Source organism: Pristis pectinata, chromosome 2 (genome assembly GCF_009764475.1).
Source record: "Pristis pectinata isolate sPriPec2 chromosome 2, sPriPec2.1.pri, whole genome shotgun sequence".
NCBI classification, from domain to species: domain Eukaryota; kingdom Metazoa; phylum Chordata; class Chondrichthyes; order Rhinopristiformes; family Pristidae; genus Pristis; species Pristis pectinata.
In genome coordinates, this window is record NC_067406.1 from 101,168,063 (window position 1) to 101,194,478 (window position 26,416).

The 26,416-nt window shown below is 39.6% G+C and overlaps 1 protein-coding gene across 5 annotated transcripts in view; it reads right to left on the reverse strand.

The window, feature by feature from the left end:
• spock3 (SPARC (osteonectin), cwcv and kazal like domains proteoglycan 3) overlaps positions 1-26,416 on the reverse strand; it is a 379,982-nt gene that overhangs the window by 39,829 nt on the left and 313,737 nt on the right. For 4 of the 5 annotated variants that reach the window (XM_052037669.1, XM_052037679.1, XM_052037660.1 and 1 more), the window contains one exon: positions 4,876-5,004. In XM_052037669.1, the coding sequence (XP_051893629.1) occupies positions 4,876-5,004 (129 nt within the window). The remainder of the gene's footprint in view (positions 1-4,875; positions 5,005-26,416) is intronic. The other variant, XM_052037688.1, reaches the window with a different exon arrangement.

The following is a 26,416-nucleotide window of genomic DNA, read 5'->3' on the forward strand; positions in this document are numbered from 1 at the left end:
CTGCTCAGATTTCAGGACTGGCATGTTGCAGCAAGGAGGAAAGACAAGGATGGCAGGGTTTGGGACCTTGGATGACGAGAGATGTTGTAAATTTAGCAAAAAGAGAAAGAAAGTATATGTAAGGTTTAGGAAGTTGAAGTCAGATAGGTCCCTTAAGGAATATCAAAAAAACAGGAAAGAGCTCAAGCAGTAATCAGGAGTGCGTTGAGTCAGGTAGTCATGTTGCAACTGTATAAAACTTTGGTTAGGCCGCATTTCGAGTATTGTGTGCAATTCTGGCTGTCCCATTGCAGGAAGGATGTGGAGGCTTTGGGTAAGATGCAGAAGAGGTTCATCAGAATGTTACCTGGATTAGAGAGTATTAGTTATACGGAAAGGTTGGATAAACTTGGATTTTTTTCTTTGGGCCATCAGAGGCTGAGAGTAGACCTGACAGAGGTTTATAAAATTATGAGAGACATAGATAAAGTAGATAGTCAGAATCTTCTTCCCAGGGTAGAAATTTCAAATACTACAAGACATGGTTTTAAGGTGAGAGGGGGAAGTTTAAAAGATATGTGCAGGGTCGGAGTTTTACACAGAGAATTTTAAGTGCACGGAACATGCTCCCAGGGATGGTGGTGGAAGCAGACACGACAGCTGCATTTAAAAAGCATTTAGACAGGCCTGTGAACATGTCAGGAATGGAGGGATATTGATCATGGGTAGGCAGTTTAATTTAGTATCATGGTCAGCACAGACATCATGGGCTGAAGGGCCTGTTCCTTTGCTGTACTGTTTTGGAGTGCAATGGAGCAATTTTTTTTATTGTGTTGTAATTCCTCATTATCTTAGCTGAATATAGCTTTTTAAATTAGTGTCTAAAATGGTCAGCTGGGAATTTTCAAAATTTCCCTATAATTAAAATAATATTGAACTCATGGGTCATGAAGCTGGCAATTTTGCAATTTGATTTAGAGACAACACTAGGCAACAAGTAACTTACCTTATACGTTAAACACCCTTACTATAATATAACTCCAAGCTTAATTCATTATCATTTCATCAACACAGTGCAAACAAATACAAGTTAATAATTTTTATGGGAAGAACGTTTGCAATCTTTTTACATGTCACATTACTCCTGGGTTCACAATTAAATTTCATACTTAAAACCATATTTCTACAGATTTTGCATTAATCATTAAAACAAATAAGGTCATTTTCAAACTCAGAATTCTTTTCACATATCTATGTACAACCTAAGATTTTTTTTAAAGAGTGTTTTTACACATGTTGGTTAGTTTTCCAAAATAGTTATGAATAAACTTTAGTTTTCCAAAGAAAGTTTGTTTAAAGAGAATTACATGGACAAACATAAGGATTCTTATTGCATATAAACTTGGCAGACCATAATCAAAATTGGGATGCCTTCATCACTTCTAATCTATAGCCAACTACCGTTTATGATATATAACTGTGATTTTGAATGGTTTTCATCCTATTGAAAACACGTATCAAATAATTCTAAAATTGTGGGTAAATAAGTATGTCACATGATTTAAACAAGAGACATTCTTATAAATGAATGTGAAAAGCCAAACCTTGAAGAAATTTTGCATAATTGAAGAGAAGGAACAAAGATTGCTCTCAAATACAAAATATTCTAATCTAAACTATTTAATTAATATTAACAGAACTACATATTCAAATATTTTTCTGATCATTACTATGGCATTAAAGGCATTGCAGGATGTTTTGCATAATTTAATGTGGTTGAACAGGGTATTCCATGATATCGGCAAGGAATCAAGGGATATGGGAAGAAGGCAAGAACAGAATACTGAAGCAGATGATCAGCCATGATCTTGTTGAATGTGGCCCAAAGGGTGAATGGTCTACTCCTGCTTCTATTTTCTATGTTTCTATGTACAACATTATATGGGTGAAGATGTTGGGCAAATCACAGCTTGCTCACAAAAATAGCTAAAAAAAACTAAGGTAAGCCCTGTCTTCTCTGGCTGTCAGATTTTACAAATATGTTAAATCTTTTGGAATGCCATTTGCAACTCAAAAACAATGAAATAAACTTAAACAATGAATGAATCTGAATTAAATTACACCGTAACTACTGCTAATCACCCTTCTCTATTGAAGCTAATGGCGAAGCTGTTCTTGTACCAGGTTCAATTTGTTGAAGGTTGTTTAAGTACATTCCCCACCACTAGTGATACGGAATTCCTGCAATGTTGTGCTCTTGTGCAGAGTTGGAATTCATTTTTGAAAACACCTGAAACAGATGACTTTGAGTGTGGGATTTCAGCCTTTGCATATTAAATGTGCAGGTAAGGCTCTAATGACATTGTTTCACCCTGCTATAATTCTAACCCACCACCAAAGGAATCGGGGTTAGAAAAGGTTCAGAAAGGTTTTTTTTGGTATATTTATGCCAAGGCAAACACGGGTCTTCTGTGGTTGGGAAATCCTTCCCTTTACCTGACAAAAGCCAGGGATTTTGATTGCCTGGTATTGGCCTCTTGTGAAGAAAGATTCGTAGTGTAGGGGCAGGCACGGTAGTGTAGCGGTTAGTGTGACGCTATTACAGTGCCAGTGACCTGGGTTCAATTCTTGCCACTGTCTGTAGGGAGTTTGTATGTTTTCCCCGTGCCTGCATGGGTTTCCTCTGGGTGCTCTGGTTTCCTCCCACATTCCAAAGATGTATGGGTTAGGAAGTTGTGCGCATGCTACGTTGGTGCCGGAAGCGTGGCAACACTTGCAGGCTGCCCCCAGAATACTCTAAGCAAAAGACGTATTTCACTGTGTGTTTCAATATACATGTGACTAATAAAGTAATTTTATCTTATCAAAGGCTTCCAGCCAGGGTCCATCTGGGAGATTGATATGTTTTGTTGAAATTTTCAACTCTCAGACTTTTACTGCAGTGGCCAGGCTGTTTAATGACCATCACAACAACTACCTATATAACCACTGTCAAGAAGCTTCAGTGTCAGGAGTGGGGCTTGAACTCATGATCTACTGACTCAAAAGTTCGAAGTGCTACTACTGACAAACAAGCAACAATGTCATTCTTACAATCCAAGTGCTAATGTTATTTCATTAAAGCTTTTGGATAGGGTTCTAAAAGATGCTGATTCATAAGTGGTATATCCCACAGAGATTAATTTAGGGTTTGGGAGACTGGTAACTAGGGGCTGAGAGACCAGTGAATGGAGAATCATATGGGGAATGAGAAACTCCAGATTGATGGTTCAGGTGACTGGGAAACAGGAAGTTAGGGTCTGAGGGGAGACTGAAACTGGGGATTGGAGAAATGGAGTGAAGGAGACTGGAGAGTGCCTTAGGGAACTGATACTGGAAAATGAAGACTCAGACTAAAGGACACTGGAAAATTAGTGCTGGAGATGGGGCAATGCAATAGGGGCTTAGGAGGCTTGACAATGTGGGGAGTTTGGGATTGTCATGCTGGTTATTGGACTCAGGTAGAGATAGACACTGGGACTTGGGAGACTGATAAATGGAGGCTTTGGAAACTGGCAATGGGTGATAGGCAAGAATTGGGAATTGGGGCTTGAGACTTGTGATATATCTGAAAACTCCAGATAAGGCAGTCTAATGATCTTCTTTATGATTTTGTTTCTTTTGGTGTCACAATCATACATTAAATCATAGAATCATACAGTACAGAAACGGGCTCTTTCAACCCACCTCGTCCATGCCTACTGTAATGCCTCTCTATGCTAAGCCCATTTACCTGCATCAGGCCCATATCCCCCTATGCCTTTCCTATTTAAGTACCTGCCCTATTTAAGTATTGCCTTTTATACAGTGTAACTGTATGCACTTCTATCACCTCCTCTGGCAGCTTGTTCCAGATAACCACCACCCTCTGTGTGAAAAACCTACCCCTCAGATCTCCTTAAATTTCTCCTGTCTCAGCTTACATGTGCCCTCTAGTCCTAGACTCCCCTACCCTGGGGTAAAAAAGAGACTCTGACTATCTATTCTATCTATAGTCCTCATAATTTTATAAACTTCTGTAAGGTCACCCCTCAGCCTTCTATGTTCCAGTGAGAATAAACCCCATCTATTCAATCTCTCCTTGTAACTACAGCCCTTGATTCCAGGCAACAACCTTGTGAATCTCTTTTGCAATCTCTCTATTGCTACCACATCCTTACCTGTAGTGTGGTGATCAGAACTGTACACAATACTCCAAATGCAGTCCAACTAATTCTTTGTACAGGTACCAGATGCCTTCTTCACTACCCTATCCACCTGTGTCACCACTTTTGGTAAGCTATGGACTTGCACCCCAAGGTCCCTCTGTTCATCAATGCTCCTAGGTCTCTGCCAGTTACTCTATATGCCCTTCCAGTACTTGACTTCCCAAAATGCATCATCTCACACTTGTCTGGATTAAATTCTATCTGCCACTGTTCCACCCAATTTTTCATCTGATCTATGTGTCGCTGTACCCTAAGACAACCTTCTTTGCCATCTACGACCCTGCCAATTTTTGCGTTGTCCGCAAACCTACCAATCATACCACTTACTTTCTCATTCAAGTCATTTATATGTATTACAAACAACAAAGGTCCCAGCACCAATCCCTGCAGTACACCACTGGTTACAGAGTTCCAATCTGAAATACTACCCTCTGCCTTCTATCACCAAGCCATTCTGGATCCAGTTTGCCACCACTCCTCAGATCCACTGTGCCTTAACATTCTGCACCAGCCTAGAGAAGAGGAAGTTAACTTGTGCAAAAATAAGGGTCACATGGCAACTGGTTGTAAATGATAGAGTTTATATCATCTTATATTTTTTGGAGAAAAACAGAATGTTCGATAAAGTAAACATAATGAAAGTACTTACTAACTCGGTCCTTGTCCTGCCTCTGAAATGCACGAGTCTTTTTGTTATGGTTTCCATTTTCGTGTAGCACTTTGAACCAGTCCTTTAGCCTTGATACAACTTCCCTGAACTCCCTCTCACCACATTCTGCTACAGAAATAATATTGGATCAGTTATTAAAAAAAAATGTGACTAAATAACATTCAACATTCTAATTTCCTCTGGGTGCTCCAAATTCTTGGCTTCAACCGAATTTTGGAAGTGAAGTATGAATGGCATATACCACAGTATTAGATGTTTAGCACATGAACCAAGGACAAATCTCTATTCCAAGGAGTTGTCAATAAAGTGAAATACTAACCATCCAAGTTTGACTGTTTTCTTATAATATTCAAAGATCTATAGTAACAGTTTCACGTTGAGAACAATCCTTTTTCCATGAAACGATAATTTGTTTTTAACTAATATCTTTAACATCTGTAAGTGCTTCATAGCCAATGAAACACTTTTGCTTTTGAGTCACTGCTGATTTGTAGATAAAACTCAGCAGGAATATCCTATAAATTTCATTAAAATTAACATGGAGTGCTGTGAAATCATTCATGTTCATCTGAACTGTCTTAGTCAATACATATTTCATAAATCTTCGGTTTTCTGGCTCATCTGAATGATGGATTCAACAATGCAGTACTCAGCTTAACACAGAGATATCAGCATGGATTGTGTGTTCAACCTTTAGGTTAGGAAGAATTAGAAGGAATTTTAGATCATGACATTTAAGAGAAACAAAAAACATCACTAGCATTTCCTCACATTCTCCATGTTGCCTTGAATCTGGAGGCTACTTTCACAATGTGGATAATGTATCATAAATGATTGATTTTTTTTGTTATTGCCAATGAATCAATGTTTTCCTATAATTACCAGCAAATAAATGATATGTTTACACATTTTATAGGCAAGTCTGTACTTTTCTTGAATTTACTGCTGAAAGGAGGGATTTCAGCTCTTGTAGCTGTGATACAACTACCTATGATTATTCTGACCACATTTTATAGCTGTATTCCACTTTCACACTGACTATATATAGTGGCGTGCAAAAGTTTGGGCACCCCGGTCAAAATTTCTGTTACTGTGAATAGCTAAGCGAGTAAAAGATGACCTGATTTCCAAAAGGCATAAAGTTAAAGATGACACCTTTCTTTAATATTTTAAGTACGATTACTTTTTTACTTCCATCTTTTAGAGTTTCAAAATAACAAAAAAGGAAAAGGGCCCAAAGCAAAAGTTTGGGCACCCTGCATGGTCAATACTTAGTAACGCCCCCTTTGGCAAGTATCACAGTTTGTAAACGCTTTCTGTAGCCAGCTAAGAGTCTTTCAATTCTGGTTTGAGAGATTTTCACCCATTCTTCCTTGCAAAAGGCTTCTAGTTCTGTGAGATTCTTCGGCCGTCTTGCATGCACTGCTCTTTTGAGGTCTATCCACAGATTTTTGATGATGTTTAGGTTGGGGGACTATGAGGGCCTTGGCAAAACCTTCAGCTTGTGCCTCTTGAGGTAGTCCATTGTGGATTTTGAGGTGTGTTTTGGATCGTTATCCTGTTATAGAAGCCATCTTCTTTTCATCTTCAAATTTTTTACAGATGGTGTGATGTTTGCTTCCAGAATTTGCTGGTATTTAATTGAATTCATTCTTCCCTCTACCAGTGGAATGTTCCCTGCGTCACTGGCTGCAACACAAGCCCAAAGCATGATCGATCCACGCCCGTGCTTAACAGTTGGAGAGGTGTTCTTTTCATGAAATTCTGCACCCTTTTTTCTCCAAACATACCTTTGCTCATTGCAGCCAAAAAGTTCTATTTTAACTTTATCAGTCCACAGAACTTGTTTCCAAAATGCATCAGGCTTGTTTAGATGTTCCTTTGCAAACTTCTGATGCTGAATTTTGTGGTGAGGATACAGGAAAGTTTGGAGAAAAAAGGGTGCAGAATTTCATGAAAAGAACACCTCTCCAACTGTTAAGCATGGGGGTGGATCAATCATGCTTTGGGCTTGTGTTGCAGCCAGTGGCATGGGGAACATTTCACTGGTAGAGGGAAGAATGAATTCAATTAAATTCCAGCAAATTCTGGAAGCAAACATCACACCGTCTGTAAGAAAGCTGAAGATGAAAAAAGGATGGCTTCTACAACAGGATAACGATGCTAAACACACCTCAGAATCCACAATGGACTACCTCAAGAGGCACAAGCTGAAGGTTTTGCCATGGCCCTCACAGTCCCCCGACCTAAACATCATCGAAAATCTGTGGATAGACCTCAAAAGAGCAGTGCATGCAAGACAGCCGAAGAATCTCACAGAACTAGAAGCCTTTTGCAAGGAAGAATGGGCAAAAATCCCCCAAACAAGGATTGAAAGTCTCTTAGCTGGCTACAGAAAGCGTTTACAAGCTGTGATACTTGCCAAAGGGGGTGTTACTAAGTACTGACCATGCAGGCTGCCCAAACTTTTGCTTCGGGCCCTTTTCCTTTTTCGTTATTTTGAAACTGTAAAAGATGAAAATAAAAAAGTAATCTTGCTTAAAATATTAAAGAAATGTGTCGTCTTTAACTTTATGCCTTTTGAAAATCAGGTCATCTTTTACTCGCTTAGCTATTCACAGTAACAGAAATTTTGACCAGGGGTGCCCAAACTTTTACATGCCACTGTATATACTGCATTATATACTTAACTGGGGTTTAGAAGTACAAGTTTTAAAAGTGTGCTTATGATGTGATTTTATTTATTTTGGTTCAAACACATGAAACAATGAACAAGTGAGTTTCAATATCATCAAGACATTTTACTATTTCATTCTCACTGGTGTCTGGAAGAGACAGCACACCCAATTTTCTGTGGCTTGTGAACTAATGTAACCCGGCTCTCCAGATAACCCCATGTATTTAGTGCTGGAAGGTGCTAATAGGTTTTACACAAAGAGCTGTAGTCAGATGTAAAGAAGTAGGCCAGGATCATCCTGTGTGAGGAAGCTTTACCACCCAGACACTGCTTTAGCAATGTAATTCTTTTAGAAGTAATCCTACTTTCTGAATAATTACTGTCAGTGTGCATTTCTCACAATTAATTAAGCATGGCTTAATGAATTAGCATGCAGCAACTAAAACATTAATTAAACCAATTACCAAGGATTTAACTTAGCTAACCAGCCATTTTCCACATTAAATATCTATATTAAGTAAATAGTGTGTGATCCACAGAATATAATGGGGCATATTTTGCAACATGCGGGAGCCAACTTTGACTACCATGGATAAAACTTGCTTTTCTCTTCCATAATTTAATGAAGCTCTTTGTTATGAGTGTAAACTACAAGAACATTTGCACCTGAAATTTAGATTTCATTTGGTTCAATTTGAGCATTTTTCTGCACTCCACTGCTTAAAAGTGAATGGGTAGATTTATGGCAGGCTGCTTCTTGTAAATTGAGCAGGTTTAAGGACATGTAAATAGTTTAAGGGTAATTTTGTAAGGCTTCCAGTGATTGGTTAAGCCTCACTATCTGGGAATATCCTGAAAGAAAGGTTAAAAAATAACAGTAGTAATATGGATGCCTTGCATGGGAACGCTCCATATTTTACCTGGAGTTTTCAGTAAGTTATGAAATTACCAGAGGCTCCTGGTTCTTCTGGGTGATCTCCTGGTCTAGTGTCTTCTCTCATAGCTCTTCCACAGCAGGCAGAAAGCTCACTGAGGACTCTGCACACTGGGGGCTTGAAAGTGGAGGGGATTTTTTACATGGCTGGTATTTAATGGAAAAGTGATTTAAAGGTGTTTAGTAATTCACACAAACTGTGTGGCCAGATTCTGCTCTAACTCCATTTACAAGTTTGCAGATGATACCACTGTTGTAGGCCGTTTCTCAAACAGCGATGAGTCGGAGTACAGGAAGGAGATAGAGAGCTTAGTAGAATGGTGTCAAGGCAACAACCTGTCCCTCAATGTCAACAAAACAAAAGAGCTGGTCATTGAGTTCAGGAAAGGGGGCGGTGTACATGCACCCATCTACATCAATGGTGCTGAGGTTGAGAGGGTTGAGAGCTTCAAGTTCCTGGGAGTGAACATCACCAACAGCCTGACCTGGTCAAATCACATAGATGCCACAGCCAAGAAAGCTCACCAGTGCCTCTACTTCCTCAGGAGGCTAAAGAAATTTGGTTTGTCCCCTTTGACTCTCACCAACTTTTACCAATGCACCATAGAAAGCATCCTATCTGGATGTACCACGGCTTGGTACGGCAACTGCTCTGCCCAGGACTGCAAGAAGCTGCAGAGAGTTGTGGACACAGCCCAGTGCATCACGGACACCAGCCTCCCCTCCTTGGACTCTGTCTTTACCTCTCATTGTCTTGGTGTAGCAGCCAGCATAATCAAAGACCCCACCCACCTGGGACATTCTCTCTTCTCTCCTCTTCCATCGGGTAGAAGATACAGGTGCCTGAGGGCACATACCATCAGACTTAAGGACAGCTTCTACACCACTGTGATAAGACTATTGAACGGTTCCCTTACACAATGAGATGGACTATGACCTCACGATCTACCTTGTTGTGACCTTGCACCTTATTGCACTGCACTTTCTCTGTAGCTGTGACACTTTACTCTGTATTGTTACTGTTTTTACCTGTACTACATCAACACACTTAGTACTAATTCAGTGTAACTGCACTGTGTAATGAATTGACCTGTACGATCGGTTTGTAAGACAAGCTTTTCACTGTACCTCGGTACAAGTGACAACAATAAACCAATAACAATACCAATAAATCTCAATCCTACTTAAACAATTATGCTTAAAATATATTCTTAAAACACAATTATATTGTTTCATACTTAAATCTTATATTGTTTATAATACAAAAATACATAAAATGAAAAATGTATTTGATATTCTTGCATGTGTGCGGTGCTGGTGAATAAAGTCATATTCTTCCTGGATGGGCAGTTTCCAATGTATAGTAGTGTTACAAGGGAATGCAAAGATCTGTAACTTTTCTGGGGAATGGCAAAATTACATTTTCAAATGTCATAAAGCAACATGTTGGGTTCCTCTTGCAAGGTGTTGCTCATTGTAGGCATACAACAAGTTGTTCCCTAAAACACCATATCAATGGTAGTAGCTGCAATTGCAACTGAAACTAGTTATAACAACTACATGATTTCAAAACTCCTTTGTGCACATGGGTTTATGCTGTTACCTGCACTCCCATCAAGCAATGCAGATCAGAATGTAGACCACACAATTTTTTTTGCCTTACTATATGACTGCATCAAAATGAAAGTTGAATGCAGACCTACGGTATTTCTGTACATTGTATATTGAGTGGATCTGAAAAGTGTGCTTCAGGTATGTATTGCTGCATTTTGTGAACTATAATGCTGCTGTTGACATGACAGCTGTGGCTTCAGACATAGACTGGGTGCTATATAACAGGTGTGTATCTGAAATGAGAGGCCTGATGACCGATGGAAATTGATCTTCAGGACTGAAAGCTAGCCTAAGCTGCTGGGGTTGGGCATGCCTCCATAACCAACCTGAAATAATGAAGAGATTAATTTTGGACAACATACTTAGCTGGCTTGACTCTCAGGCCCATTCCCAATACTTGGGAAGAATGAAATTATTCAACTTTTTTGAAACCAGAAAAGCCTTCTTACTGGCTCCACAGAAATAGTGTAAAAAAATAATTAACTTACTTCTTACTTATGCCTTGCTGAGTCATTGAAGAATCCTGATCAAATTAGGTCTGTCACAAGCTGGCTCAGGAATGACTAACTTGAGCAAGTGCCTTAACTTAACTGGTTTCCCCTTGGATTTAGAAATTGCCTGGGATCCTTCAGTTAAGATGTACAGGCTGCTTTTAATAATGCCAGCCCTCTCCATACTCCTCCACATATAAGCCATTTGGCAAACAGCATTAAAAGTTCGCCATGAATACTGAAAACAGGCTTGACCGTGAAAATGGTTGTGATATCTGCCACTGATATTGGCCAGGTATAGAAAATACCATGTCCACTGCTCAACTCCGTGATAATCACCACCAGGTTCTACACTTGAATATGATATTGCGACAAAATCCAACATAAGGCCAAATAATACATTCTTTAGACTACTTCAAAATTGATCATTACTTTTCTATTTTGCCTTACCTTCCAGCAAGTAAAACTAGTAATTTAAACATTATCAGTACACAATTGACTGCATTTATAGTTAAAAAGTCTTCTTCAAAGGCAGTCCCTTAGGGTCATAAGAACATAAGAAATAGGAGCAGGAGTAGGCCATCTGGCCCATCCAGCCTGCTCTGCTATTCAGTAAGATCATAGTTCAAGAATGACTTGCTTCCACTCCAGTTCTGTTGTTTCTGAGGTAGCTGACGATGTCAATGTGGGATCCACAGACTCTGCTACAGAGTGGGGCAGGGTGCTTGGCAGAGCAGATGATTGGGTAAGTTAGGGAAACAGTACACTCATTCAACTGTTTAAACTGGGCTGCTGTGTGCTCCTGCTGAATGAAGTTGAGGTTTTTAATACCATGCTGAGTACTTCTTCTCTATTTTGAGTAATCCCATGGATCAGCAAATGTTACACTTTTTCCATGGAGGCTTAGTGAACATGTTTGAAGCAGTTCTTCTGTCGATCTGGAAGTACCTTGCCATGTCAGAGGTTGAATAGATTATCTGCTTTAGAAGTCTGGTGCTGGGCATGCAAATAATGTGGACTGCTCATCGGTGACAAATTATTGTAATTAGGGTCTCAAAACTGGGAATGTTGGTCTGGGAGAGGGCACTGACATTGATATATGCTTATTTGCTATGCAAATGCTATAAGTGGATTCGGAGGATTTTGTAGAGACTGGTGGTGGCTCTTGGGTGTTTTGAAATATCTTCTGTAGGTAGTCCATATCTCAGAAGTGTAGAGGAGAGCAGGGACCATTGCTGTCTGGTGGACCATGAGCCTTGTGCCAGGTTTGAGGTCTTGATCTTCAAACATTATTTTCCTCAGCTGGTACAATGAAGGCAATGGTGAATTTCATCATCAATGTATTCCTTAGTTGAGAAATATATTGGAAATACCCCACATTTTCCAAGGTTTTGTCATGACTTTAAATTGTCGGCGGGCGGTGCTGTACAGCAGGGACATGTCACTAGGCAAGGATGTTAAGTGTAAGGCTCGTTATCTCTAATGTTTCAGTGAACAAGTCAATGTGACCGAGCTTGGAATGCAAACGTGTACTTAAGTAAGTACATGCTGCAGCTTGATTGCAATGATGTCATGCAGTTGAAATAGTGATGATGAAATTATTATAGATTCAACAGGAAATCAAATTTCAGTTTTCCTCCAACACATTGTCACATTCAGTCTATTGGAATTAAAGGAGTTGCTATTAGTATGTAATCAAATGCCTGACCAACATCAAAATGCATTATGAACATAATTTGGTTTGAAAATTATGACACAGTTGTTGATATTTTTTCAATCAGGATGACAAGAACAGGGGAAGTGAGAAGCCATTTTACAGTCTACTTAGTTACTAAACAGCAGCACCCTGGAATTCTATTGGAGGTGAAAAATATACACCAATACAAAGATTCAATCCTCTGCCTTGCTTTGAAGTTTAGACTGCTCTAAACAAGTAAAAGAATGAAATGAAATTTAGAAGTCAGAAGAGAATCTAGTTCAGTTAAGCTGTTCTTACTGCTGCAGTAAACAAAAAAAACAATGAAAGTAAGCCTGGTATTATAGATTCCTGGTGTTTCTGCAAATGAAGAATTAGGCAATGGAGAAAAGTGACAATTTTTTTTTACTTTCCTTTGCAATTCCACAAATATTTCATTAATTTAATATGCCACATTTAAAGCTCACGCATTCCTAAAACATCTTAACAATGTTTAATGCTAATAGTGAGTTTCAATAATCCAAATCAATAGGTTTGAGGTAGGTAGAGATATTTATGTTCCAATTAGGTTGTTATTCAGCATCGTGCTATTAGTAATGAAATGGTTAATGGTCTGGGTGCAATTTCTTCCTTTGCATTATTTCATAGTCTGTAAACTACTAAATCGGTTAAACAGCTGAGAGTAGCGTGAAGAGATATAGAAGAAAGGTAGCATACAAAATGTAAACAAACCCAGAAAAACATACATAGGAGCATAGAACAAAAGGAAGATGTAAATGGCTAGGGAATATCGAGTCATAAAACAGGAGTGTATATAGAAATGAAACTAATGTGAAGAATGGTCATTAAGAATCAGATAAACTTTTTTGAAACGCCCTCAGAATCAGAATCAGGTTTATTGTCACTGACTTATAAGTTGTGAAATTTTTTGTTTTGTGGTAGCAGTACAAAGTTATAAAATTACTATAAATTACAAAATAAGTAAATAATGCAAACAAAAGGAATAACGAGGTAGTGTTCACGGACAGTATGCAGGAACTGTACACAATAATACAAAGCAATAAACCAGATTTCAGAAAATAGATGGTCCAATTAGTAAGTTTGCTGATGACGAGAACATTGGCGGAGACGTAGATAGCAAAGAAAATTGTCTAAGGATACAGAGGGATATAGACCAGCTGGAAAGTTGGACAGAATGTGGCAGATGTAATTTACTTCACACAAATGTGAGGTAATTCATTTTTGGATATCAAATACAGGATATATACAGTAAACGGCAGGGATCTTAGGAGTATTGGTGCTACAAGGAGACCTTGGGGTCCAAGTTCATGGTTTCCTGAAAATGGTGATACAGGTGGATAGGGTAGTGTAGAAGACATTTGTCATGCCTGTCTTCATAGGCCGAGGCACTTAATATAAGAGTTGGGACATTAAAAATTTCAAGAAGTGTGACACAACTATCAATAAGAATATACCCAAATATGTTTCAGCGGTGACTCAATTGGCAGGATTCTAACTTCTGAGTTAGAAAGTTGTAGAGTCAAGTCCCAGTTCAGAAATTTCATCATAGAAGTCTAGGCCAGTTTCAGCATAAAAGTCAGTGCAGTACAGATGGCTGGAACCAGTGATGCTGCTTTTGGTTGAGAATAAACTAAAGGCTTCTCCTGGCAGGTGGATATAAAAGAACCTATGACATTATTTCAAAGAAGAGTAAGGGAGATATCCTTCACTTTCTTTATACAGTTAAAGAGGAAAGTTTTTTGTTGGTTGTAAACTGGTTTGGGATGTCCTGTGTTTGTGATAGGTGCTATATAAAATGCTTGTGCTTTTCTATTTGTGAATAGTAATAGAAGTTATTTGCACAGATCTTCCTGGACATGCCATCTGTGCAAACAAATGAGGGAGGTAAGTAAAAAGCAGATTAATAATCTTAGGAAACCCTAACTGTTTGAAGATTAATTGGCTATGCAGGTAAAGGAGATAAGGAAATAGATCGCTACAATATGTCACAGGACTTCTCAGTTGGTAAGAAACCCAGCAAAGGAGGATTTAGAACTGAATATAGTAATGGGAATGAACCTGGCCTGATAAGACAAGCCTAAGTATGGGGACATCGAGTTAAATAATAATAATTGAGAAGGTCAAAAGTATGACAAAGACAAAAATAATAAATTCTAGGAAAGCTGAACTGTAGAGGCTGAAAATAGAACCAGGAACATAAAATGGACAACAATATTGGCAATAGTAATGTAGAAATGTAATGGGAAAAAAACTGCATTCAAAGTTCAGGAAAAATATATTCATTCAAAAATAGAATAAATTAAACAGTAATGGTATTCTTTCCAGGAATTAAGATACAAGAGGATAAAGAAGGAGGCATACTTTAATTATATGGGCAACTGGGGAGAAGATGACAGGAAGAATATGGAGAGAAGTCCCAAATTAATTAGGAAGGAAATGAGAAACTATAAAATTAATTGATTAAGAAATTTGGAAAGAAATTGCAAGACAATCAGTAAGGCAAGGACTAACTATAAAAGTAAATGATTAAACAACATAAAACAAAATAGTAAAAAAAATTACAGACATGTGAATAAAAAGAAAAATTCGATTGGGAATGGGATCACCAAGAAAGATGTGACCAAATTATAGGGAGCAATAGGAAAATGGCAGAAATATTAAATTATAATGGATGAGAATGTAGGTGGCAGGGTTAGTAAGTTTGCACATGACACTAACATTGGTGGCATAGTGGACAGTGAAGAAGGTTATCTAAGTTTATGGGATTTTGATCTGGGCAAGTGGGTTGAGGTATGGCAGATGGAGTTTAAATCAGATAAATTTTATTGGATTTTGGTAAGACAAGCCAGGACAGGACTTGCACTGTAAATGGTAGGGCCCTGGGGAGTGCTGTAGAACAGAGAGACCTAGGGTTGCAGGTACATAGATCCTTGAAAGTGGCAACACAGGTACACAGGTTAGTGAATAAGGTGTTTGGCACGCTTGTCTTCATTGGTCAGGATATTGAGTACAGGAGTTGGGATGTCATGTTACAGCTGTACAAGACATTGCTAAGGCCACATTTGGAGTGCTGTGTACAGTTCTGATTGCCCTGCTACAGGATGGATGTTATTAAACTGGAAAGGGTACAAAAAATGTTTATGAGGATTTTGTCAGAACTCGAGGGTTTGAGTTATAAGAAGAGGCTGGATAGGCTAGGACTTTTTTCTCTGGAGCGTAGGAGACTGAGAGGTGACCTCATACAGGTTTATAAAATCATGAGGGGCATGGATAAGGTGAATGGTCACAGGCTTTTCCCCAGGGTCTAAAACTAGAGGGCACAGATTTAAGGTGAGAGGGGATAAATTTAAAAGGAACTTGAGGGGCAACTTTTTCACACAGATGGTGGTGTGTATATGGATTGAGCTGCCAGAGGAAGTGGTAGAGGCAGGTACAGTTATGACAGTTAAAAGACATTTGGACAGGTACATGGATAGGAAAGGTTTTGAGGAAGATGGGCCAAATACAGGCAACTGGGAGTAACTCAGTCAGGCAACTTGGTCAGCATGAACAAGCTGGGCTGAAAGGCCTGTTTTCCATGCTGTATGGCTCCATGACTCTGTCATGCTTTGGTATTTTTCAGGGAATTAGATTAAGTGGACATTACATCAGATGTTGAAATTGGAAATTCAATAATTGCACTTACATTAAAAAGAAAAAATAAATTCAAAATGATAAAACACTGTTCTGGGAGGATTGTAACCATGCATTTTAAAAGTATATACAGAAGAGACTGCAGCAGAACTATCACCAATGAAGTAAAAGCTGTAGTGCCACTGGGTTGGTGAATGGCTAACATAATGAGAGAAATGTTTCAGGAAGGACAGACTAGATAGCTTAAGAATGATTGTTGGAAATATAATATCTTACCTGAGAAGGAAAAAATGGAATAACAATCCAAGAACCAAAAATATAATAAATAATGATCACCATGGATTTCAAAAGGGAAAGCCTTGCTTGACCAACCTCACTGAATCCTTTGAAGATATAATAGAAAGAGTAGAAAAGGTAATGCAGTAGCAATCTTTATTTCTATTAAGCCTAGAGTGTGTGTCATCAAGATCTGGAGGCAGAAGGGACATCTAGCTGGCTTTAAGATTGAAAGAGATAAAATGTTGTGATTTAAAATGGCAGAAATGTGGAAAATTCATTAAAGGTTAGTACTGGTTTTTAAAATGAAAGCAAATTTCTAAATTATTCCAAATTTATTGGAGGAAGTGTGGATCGGTTTGGCAATAAGAGGAAGTGCAATAAATTACAAGATATTAATAAACTTGCAGATTCCCAAGGTCTGCATATAGTGCAGGAAGAGTAATAAGACAATGATGATGTACTCAGACTATTATCACTCCATCTCACACTTACAACGAAAGCTCATCTGGTTAATAGTGGACACGTTAGAGGATGACATAGGATTTTCAAGTGGAGACACCAGCAGTAGCTGTTGCAAAGGTAAGAAGGTTAACACAGATGTCAACTTCCTGGAAAGTGAGATCACATGCAACTGAAAAATTACTGCAGATGTTGGAAATCCAAAAGTAAAATGGAAAAGACTTCCAGTATTATCTATTTTTATCTGAGGACATAAACTAGTTGTATTGCAGAGAACTCAGATGAGACATCTGATGAATCAGACTTGAAATGCTTGATGAATTGGGAGGCCTGCCAGAAAGCCTATGCTTTAAGTCAGTGTATGGAAGAATTGCATACCAATTTGGCAAGGAACCTTGCACAGAATTTGGAGCTTCTTCCACCATAGAAGAGATGGCTAGCTCCATATGTCGACGGGTACACCCCACAAGGATGCTGAGGTTGGTCACTGATGTTACACCTATCACTGCAGCACAAATACTAGTGTTGTAATATGATCTTCTGACGTAGCAAATTTCTGATGGATGTTTACTATGCACATGAACATTCTCACTCACTGTGGCTCACACTATAAGTGTGCACACTAACAGCTGGCCCAACTTTGGACATCTATGATCTCTCATAGCATTAAAAAATACACTTTACCAATAGCAATTTTGTTCTAGAGTGTTTCAGCTCATTTCAAGAGAAAAAGAAATGTCCTCTGTAATTTCACATGGCAATTCAGAATCAAATTCTTGATTCAGAGATTGGCGAGATTGAAATTTGGTCTGATAGGGAGTCATTAAGTTGAACAGTATCATTGTACTTAACAGGATGCTACTTAAGCATGTGGGGAGAATGGGACAGAGGGTTATGGTGATAAGAGTTAAGTGTGCAAAGATAAGTTGAATTTCTTATGGCCTATTTATGTGCAGTACATTCAATGATATTCTGTTTCAAATAGGCTGACTGACCTGACTACTTTGTCAATGCTGTACATAAACATCTTAACCAAAGAAAAGCCACCAGCTTCACAAGCTTAAAGGTAACAGCAAAATAGACTGTTGCCAATTTATCTGAAATGATTTTTGTGAAAGGTGTGCATTTATGATGCAGGAGAGTTGCCCTGCTGCATGTTGCCAGCCTTATTACAGTGTGGGGCATTTCTACGGTTCAATTGGAATTTCCATGAGTTCATTCCTTGGCACCAGGCCATTGATCTGTACCTTTAAAAGTTGGGGTGATCTACATTCATACAGATGCATAGCAACTGGAAACAGCTTTAAAACAATGCCAATCTGGTTTCTGCAAAATTAGTACTCATTTGTTCTTTGACCGTTTTGGAATCTTGGCATTTGTACCACTGCCTGCTTCTTTCAATAAAACATTCTTTTGTTTTTTTATTAGTTCAACTGTAAAGCTGAATCCCAGAATTTGAAAGACTTTGTCTGGCATACCTCAGCTGACTTACTTTAGAACTTAGCATTCTCTTGTTGCATCTCTGCTTAAAACACAGCAGAAAAAAGTCATCTTCAAACTATGTTGTGGATGGAAAGTGCAGTTGTCAAGATGAGAAACTGCCTGTTCTTGCCCAGGCAATCCCATTGCCTGTGTTGATTTAAATGCAGTTGCTATGTTACCCACCACAACCTGTATTATCTAAATTGCGCTCAAATATATTCCAGTTCTATTTAAATTGGTGGATGGTAGAAAACTTGGAAATTTCCTCTCTGTGCACAGTGAGAAAAACATTAATATTGTGAAGAATCAGATATGGCTCATTTGCTAACATTTTTGCCTAAGTCACATTGTTCTGGTTTTCAGACCCAGTTCAATCTCTGGACTGACATTCAAATTGAATACAGAATGCTGCACTCTTGGACATAGCATTTTTTTGGATATTTTAAACCAAGCCCTCCTCAGCCCTCTTCTTATGTTAGTATTTTGAAGAACTGGGAAATTAACCTTGGTGTCCTTTGTTTTATTGGCCCCTCAAATGAACATTTCTTTAAAAAAACACTGCCATTTATGCTTCAAGAAAGTTGATTGCTGTGTTCTCTGCATATACTTCAAAACATTTTCGGATGGCTTGAAAGGGACTAGGAAATCACTATATAAATCTAATTTTGTTTGGAGGGAGGAGCAGGAGTTCAGCTTCTCGTTTTGTTAAAAAAAATAGAATTTCCAGATAAGGTCTCTTTATTAGTCACATGTACATCAAAACACAAAGTTGTTATGAGCCAGGTTGCTACTTGGTGAATATCCCTTTAAGGCACCTGCTCACACCTGGACTATGTGTGTGGTGTTATCTACAAGATGGCAAGACTACAATTGGAGCGCACTGGCTGTTTGCACAGAATCGAAGAGAGAGAGAGAGAGACTGACTGCTGGTCTCTGTATCTATGGATGAAGAACAATAGCTGTGTCTGTCACTATACAATCCGTGTATGGATTTTTGGAACAATCAAGTGGAGCCCACTTTGTCATTAACCTGTACTGGAAAGCAGGTATTTCTGTGGACGGCCACGTATTGAATGCCTTCAGGGTGGCAGATACTTCGAAACCAAGCAATGGAGATCTTCGGTGATTGAGGTGTCGTATTGGTTCCATCGTGGAACATGTGGATTTCGTAAGTCTTCTCTCTACATTTTCTCTACAATCTACTGAAGTTTTCAAAAGCCTTTGCTCACGTTCTACCTTATGACTTGCTGAACTGAACTTTGAGAACTACTCCTAGACTTGTGGTTTGGGAATTAGCCACACACACACTTAGAGTTTAGATTTTTGGGGTCAATGTTTAGTGTCTAATATTTTTACTTTTCTTATTATTACAAGTAGTTATTAATAAAATAGTTTCTAACACTTATGCATGGCTTGTTGTGTTTCTATTGTTGCTGGTACGTAACACAGTGAAATACATCTTTTTGCGTAATGTTCTGGGGACAGCCCGCAAGTGTCGCCACACTTCTGGTGCCAACATAGCATGCCCACAACTTCCTCACCCGTACGTCTTTGGAATGTGGGAGGAAACCGGAGCACCCGGAGGAAACCCACGCAGACATGGGGAGAACGTACAAACTCCTTACAGACAGTGGCCGGATTTGAACCTGGGTCACTGGTGCTGTAAAGTGTTACGTTAAGTGCTACAAGCAATGCCAAATTCCATTGTTACAGAGTGGCATGTAGAAAAAATTCTATAACCCAGATCTTCAGGATTCTTTTCATGCTGCAGAACTCTGCAACTTCCCCGGTGCCTGTTTTTTCTGTCTGCCCCACCCCTACTACTCCATATCCTCATGATGGTTGAAGGAATGGCCAGTAAAATTACCATCAAGAAACTCCACCAAATATGCACCTGACTGATGCCCCCCCGATTCCACACCCTTTGAAGCAGGTTGGAAGATCCATTCTGGATTGAAAACAGCTCATAAAGATAAAACAATGAACAGCAACTGATCCCAGGTTTGCAAGGCTTAGATATTTGAGACAACTGGCAGCAGAAGTGAGTCAGAGGGCCTGCAAAGGAGAGCTCAGCTCCATGGTTTGCTTCTTCTGCTCTATATGTGAAATCCAGGACACTTCCACTGTCTCTGGTGACCAGGTGTGCAGAAAATGTATCCAGCTGCAGCTACTGGTTAAACACACAGCTGGAGATATCAATGTATTTATTGTGGAATATCTAAAATGCTGAGATATAGATCAATAGTATGTTTAGGGATGTGGTGCCTAAAGTGTACACAGGCAGAAAGGAGGCACAATAGAGGAAGCCAAATAGTGCAGGAATCCCCATGGACATACCCCTCTCTAAAAGATATACTGCTTTGTGTCTTGTTGAGATGGGAGTTAGCTTACTAGGGAATATCAGCAGCAGCTGTCTCCATAACAACACAAGTGGGTCTGCTGCTGTAGAGGGGAGGGCTAACAGTGGAAGGGGTAAAGTGTTAGGGGATTCAGTTACAAGGGAATAGACAGGTATTTCTGCAGCTGCAAACCTCCGGGAAGATGTTAAGGGCAAGGGTGTCTCAAAATGTCTGCAGAACATTCTGGAGGGAAAACAGCGAATTGTCATGGTGCAAACTGTACCAATTATATAGGTAGAGGGGATGAGGTCGTACAAGCTGAAAATAGGAACTTAGAAAGTAAATGAAAAAATAGGACTTCAAAGGTAATGATCACAGGATTTCTACCAGTGTTATATGCTAGTCAAAGTGGAAATGGCAGGATATATTGGTAATTGGATTATTATTGTCACGTGCACTGAGATAAAGGGGAAAACTTCGTTTTGCAAGCCATCCATACAGATCAATACATGGCTAGAGGAATAGTGTACAGGGCGGAATACAAATTCATGGACATTGGAATGGCAACTAGGAGAGCGGGACAGTACAGGAGTGTTTGTTAGTGCTGCTGGGGAGGGATTAAACAGGCATGAGAGCCAATACAGGGAAACAGAGGGAGAGAAGCTAAAGATAGGAAAGGAAAATGCAAACATGGAAAGCAGAGGAATCAAGAGCAAAAATGATGCTTAGCCAGAGTGCAAAATAATATTAAGGGGCTGAAGAGCGTTAGGAAGACAAGTCTACAAACTCTGTGTCTTTATATGTGGAGCATTCGCAATAAGATGGATGAATTAATCACATAAACAGAAGTAAATGAGTATATTTGGGACTGTGGTGTTATGGCCTCAAGGAGACCAAAGATGGGAACTGAGCAAACAGGAATATTTAACATTTAGGAAGGACAGGAAAAAAGGAGGCAGAATAGTGTAGTTGGAAAGGAAGAATATTAGCTTGGATGATGTGGAATTTCTATGTGTGTAGTTAAGAAATACAAAGGGCAGAAAACATTAGTACAAGTTGTATACAGATCTCCAAACAGTAGTGGTGATATTGGGGATGGTATTAAACAGGAAATTAGAGATGTGTGGAATCAGGGTACAACTGTATTCATGAATGACTTTAATCTATATATCGATTGGGCTAATCAAATTATTTGTCAGTTTTGATGAGGAGGAATTTCTGGAGTTTATATACGTTAGTTTTCCAGACCAGTATATCGAAGAACCAATTACAGAACAGGCTGTGGTAGTCAGAGGGTTTAAACAGCCATCACAGAATAGAAGAATGGACAGCGTGTATAGTCTTAGCAGTCATTTGGAGGTTGCCAACAACAAAATGGTTAATGGTCTCTGAAGTTCTCTGAGAATGTTAGGAAAACATAAGTAAAGAGATTGATAACAAAGAAGTGAGTGTTCAGGAGTGATTGATCACAGTATTCTGAATCAGGAATTGTTTTGAGAAGCTATCAGTGGTAATTAAGACTCTGAAATAAATATATCTACAGGTTGGGACCTGACTGGTATGAGATAAGAAACAATAACCCAATGTAATATTCTCTCAGCTTCACTAAGCATTAGCCATAAACTGGGAAGTTAGTTCGCTCCAAGGTGTCAGAGGTCTAATAAATTGGAAACAGCAAGACTGTCCATCTGGTTGTAGTGAGGTAAGGAACAATGGGTCTACTGTAAGACATCTCCCGTGGCATCCAGGGCCTTAATGGCAGGCAGAAGAGCTGGTTGTTATTACGGTAATAAGTAGTAATCAGAGACATAGTTTAAGACAAGTTATGAGGCCTGGTCATGAGACCCATATAGGGAATGAGGTCCTTGTACGAATTGTCAGGAGCAATCAATTCTATGCTCCTCTATACCTGATTGGATCAGTACCAATAACTAGGATGCTATATAATTGAAGTGGAAAACAGTAATACTGTGGCAGGCAACCGTGAAATTAGGCATGGTGTTACATCCTAGGGGGTGACATTTAAATTGGCCCTAAATAGCAGCAACTGTGAGGACTGAGAACAATTTAGAACTCACCAAAGAAAGACCAATGGGTTAACTGGAAGGTGTAAAGTACGTCTGATAGTTAGCTGGGTTGGAATAGAAAAACTGACTGTAAACGTTTTACAGGCAGTCCTGGGTAATGAACAGGTGTCTTTTTTACATATATCTATAAGTTAATTTTGTCCGTAAGTCAGAAAATACACAAAAATCATGTGATATGGTAACCAAGCTTTCACAGTATTGTAATGAATGGCATCAAAAGCTTCTAAGACTGATAACAAAGAATGATTACTAGACAGCGCGAGAGAGAGAGGGAGAGAGAGAGAGGAAACTAGTTCTGCCGTTCATAGGAATGAACATATGGACATACGTCGGACTTTTGAATTTACTCGTATTATGGGAGCTTGTTCGTATGTCAGGGTGTCCATAAGTCAGGCATTCGTAACCCAGGGATGGCCTATATGGATCTGTGAAGTAAAAACTGTTACAGAAGACCAATGCCACTTCCTTACAATCAGAAACAGACAAAATTATATAGGGGAACAAAGAACTGGCAGAACAAATAAACAAATACTTCGTGTCTGTCTTCACACAAAGGAGAACACAAATAACCTCCCAGAAATGTTAGGGTCTAGTGAAAAGGAACTGAAGGAAATCAATATTAGCAGGGAAATAGGATTAGGGAAATTGATGGATTGAAAGCCTATAAATACCCAGAGCCTGATAATCTTCATCCCAGAGTACTTAAGGAAGTGGCCCTAGAAACATTGTATGCATTGGTGGTCATTTTGCAACATTCTTGAGGCTCTGGATCAGTCCCAACAAATTTACCACACTATTTCAAAATACAAGGAGAAAGAAACCAAAGAATTGTGGACTGTTTTGTCTGACATCAGCAGTGGGGAATATGTTAAGAGTTCATTATTAAATATGTAGCAGCAGACCATTTAGAAAACAGTGACAGGATGAGTCAAAATCCAAATGGATTTATGAAAGAGAAGTTGTGCTTGATTTAGCTACTGGAAGTTTCTGAGGATGTAACTGATAGAGTGGATGGGGACAACTTGTGCATGTGGTATATTTGGCATTCCAGAAATCTTTCAGTAAGGTCCACATAGGAGATTACAGTGCAAAATTAAAGCATATGGAATTATGGGTCGCATTCTGATGTGGATAGTAAACTGGTTTCCAGATAGAAAAAAAAGAGTGGGAACAGATGACCCCTTTAGCGAGTCGCAGATAGTGGCAAGGGGGTTACTGGGGTTAAGTGCTTGGATCCCAGCACTTAATTATCAATGATTTAAATGATGTAATGAACAAAATGTAATATCTCCAAGTTTATAGATGACACAAGGCTGGCATGGAGGTGATCCTTAAGAGGATGCAGAGAGCTCCAGTGCGAGTTGGACAGTTTAAGTGAAAGGGCAAATGCCATCAATAGCTACATGTTGGGTTACCCACTTCAGTGAAAGAAATAGGAAGGCAATTACCTGAAATGCAACAGATTAGGAAAATGGGCGTACTATGAGAACTGAGCATCTTTGTCCACCAGTCAATGAAAGTAAGCATGCAGGTACAGCAGGCAGTTAAGAAAGCACAAGACGTTGTACAAAATGTTTGTCAGACAGCACTTGGTGTACTGTGTGCAGTTCTGGTTGCCATGCTATACGAAGGATGTGACTAAGCTAGAGAGGGTGCAGAAAAGATTCACAAGGTTGTTGCCTGGACTGGAGGGCTTGAGTTACAAAGAGAGACTTGGATAGACTGGGGACTGTTTTCCCTGGAGTGAAAGAGGCTGAAGGGTGATCTTATAGAGGTTTATAAAATTATGAGGGGCATGGATAGGGTAGAAAGTTACTCTAAAACTAGTGGGAATAGGTTTAAGGAGAGAGGGGAAAGACTTAAGGGGGATCTGAGAGAGAAGTTTTTCACACAGAGGGCTATATATGGAACAAGCTGCCAGGGGAATTGGTAGAGGCAGGTACAATTATGACATCTATAAGACATTTGGACAGGTGCATGGATAGGAATAGGTTTTGAGGGATATGGACCAAACACAGGCAAATGGGATAGGCATGGACGTTGGGCTGAAGGGCCTGCTTCTATGCTGTATAACTATGACATCACGAAACATGGCAGGTTGGCCTTCAGAGTGGCAGGCTTTGAGTACAGAAAGCAGGGTTATCTTACTGCAATTGTGCAGGGCCATGGTGAGACCATGCCTTGAGCAGTATGTAGAGTTTTGCTCTGCTTATCTAAGAATGGATGTTCTTCCTATGGACAGAATGCACCAGACTGACTCCTGGGATGGTATGACTGACATAAGAAGAGAGATTGGGATGAGCGGGCTTATATTCATTAGTGTTTAGACAATTGAGAGGGAACTAAAATCCTACTGAGACTGGGAAGAGTAGATGCAGTATGGGTGTCACAGTGGCTCAGCTAGTTAAACTGTTGCCTCCCGACTCCAGTGACCTGTGTTTAATTTTGACCTATGATCTGTGGGGAGTTTGCACATTCTCCCTGTGCATGGATTTCCTCCAGGTGTTCCAGTTTCCTCCCAAATCCTAATGACGTGGGAGTTGGGACATTAATTGGCCACTGTAGATTGCTCTTAGTGTGCAGGTGAGTGGTAGAATCTCGGAAGGAGCTGATGGGAATGTAGGGCGAATAAAATGTAGCATTAGTGTAACTGGGTGCTTGATGAACTCAGTGGGCCTTAGGCCTATTTCCATGCTGCAATTCTCTATGATGCTTCTGGTGATGGGAAGTCCAGAACCAGGGGTCACAACTTAAATATCTTGGTAAGCCATTTTGGACTCAGGGAAGGAGAAATTTCTTCATTCAAAGAGTGGTGAGCCTGTGGAATTCTCTACAATAGAAATCAGTTAAATCCAAATCATTAAATGTTTTCAAGAATGAGTCAAATTTAGTTGTTTTGGCAAAAGAAATTAAAGGAAGAAAGCAGGAACATTGGATTAAATTGGATGATCAGCCTTGATTCTTCTGAGTGGCAGGCTCGAAGTGCCAAACAATCTGTTCCTGTTCCTACTTCTATGTTTCTCTGCTGTCATCCAATTCTTTTCAATCTATGATCTCTTGCTTCCTTCCTCAGAGTCAACCTCTACTACTTCATTGAACCTGCTCTTCTGGAATAGAATGTAATGGGATCCTACTGAAAGCAGTAAACAGAAGCTCTGTCTCACCAAATATTCTGATAACTCCATGGAATTTTCTTCCAAAGACCCCACAGAGAGGAATTTTGCCCTCTGACATGAACTTTGCTCTAATCGAGATGGATTTTCCTTTTGAGATCAGCACAGCAAAGACAGTTTGACCTATCTCATACACGGTAAACTCCAATAAGCTGCTATTCGATGATTTGATGGTTCGGATCTAGCTCACTGGGGCTCCACTTCCTGCACTCCCTTCCACTCACTGGGTTCCCTACCACAAACTGGGGCCCCAGTTCCCACACTCCTGTCCACTCACCGGGACCTCGATTCCCTCGTTCTCTACCACTCATCAGGACCCTGGTTCCTGCGCCCTCTTCCACTCATGGGGCCCTGGTTTCTGCCCCCCTTCCACTCATCAGGGTCCTGGTTCCCACTGTCCCTTTAAATCCACCCAGTTATGTTTCCTGCACTTCCTCTGAAGATACTGGGTTCACTGGAAAATGTATTATTCTATTGTGTAATATTTAAACAAACAGTGAATTACAAGTCTGTTGGAGTATTGATAGAACAACATCCCAAAGTCCAGAAAATCTAATGAGGCTGGCACCACCAAATTCCCAAGCATGCCAGATGGACAGAATCTTACAGTATCAGTGTGGTTCTATGTCTCTGCC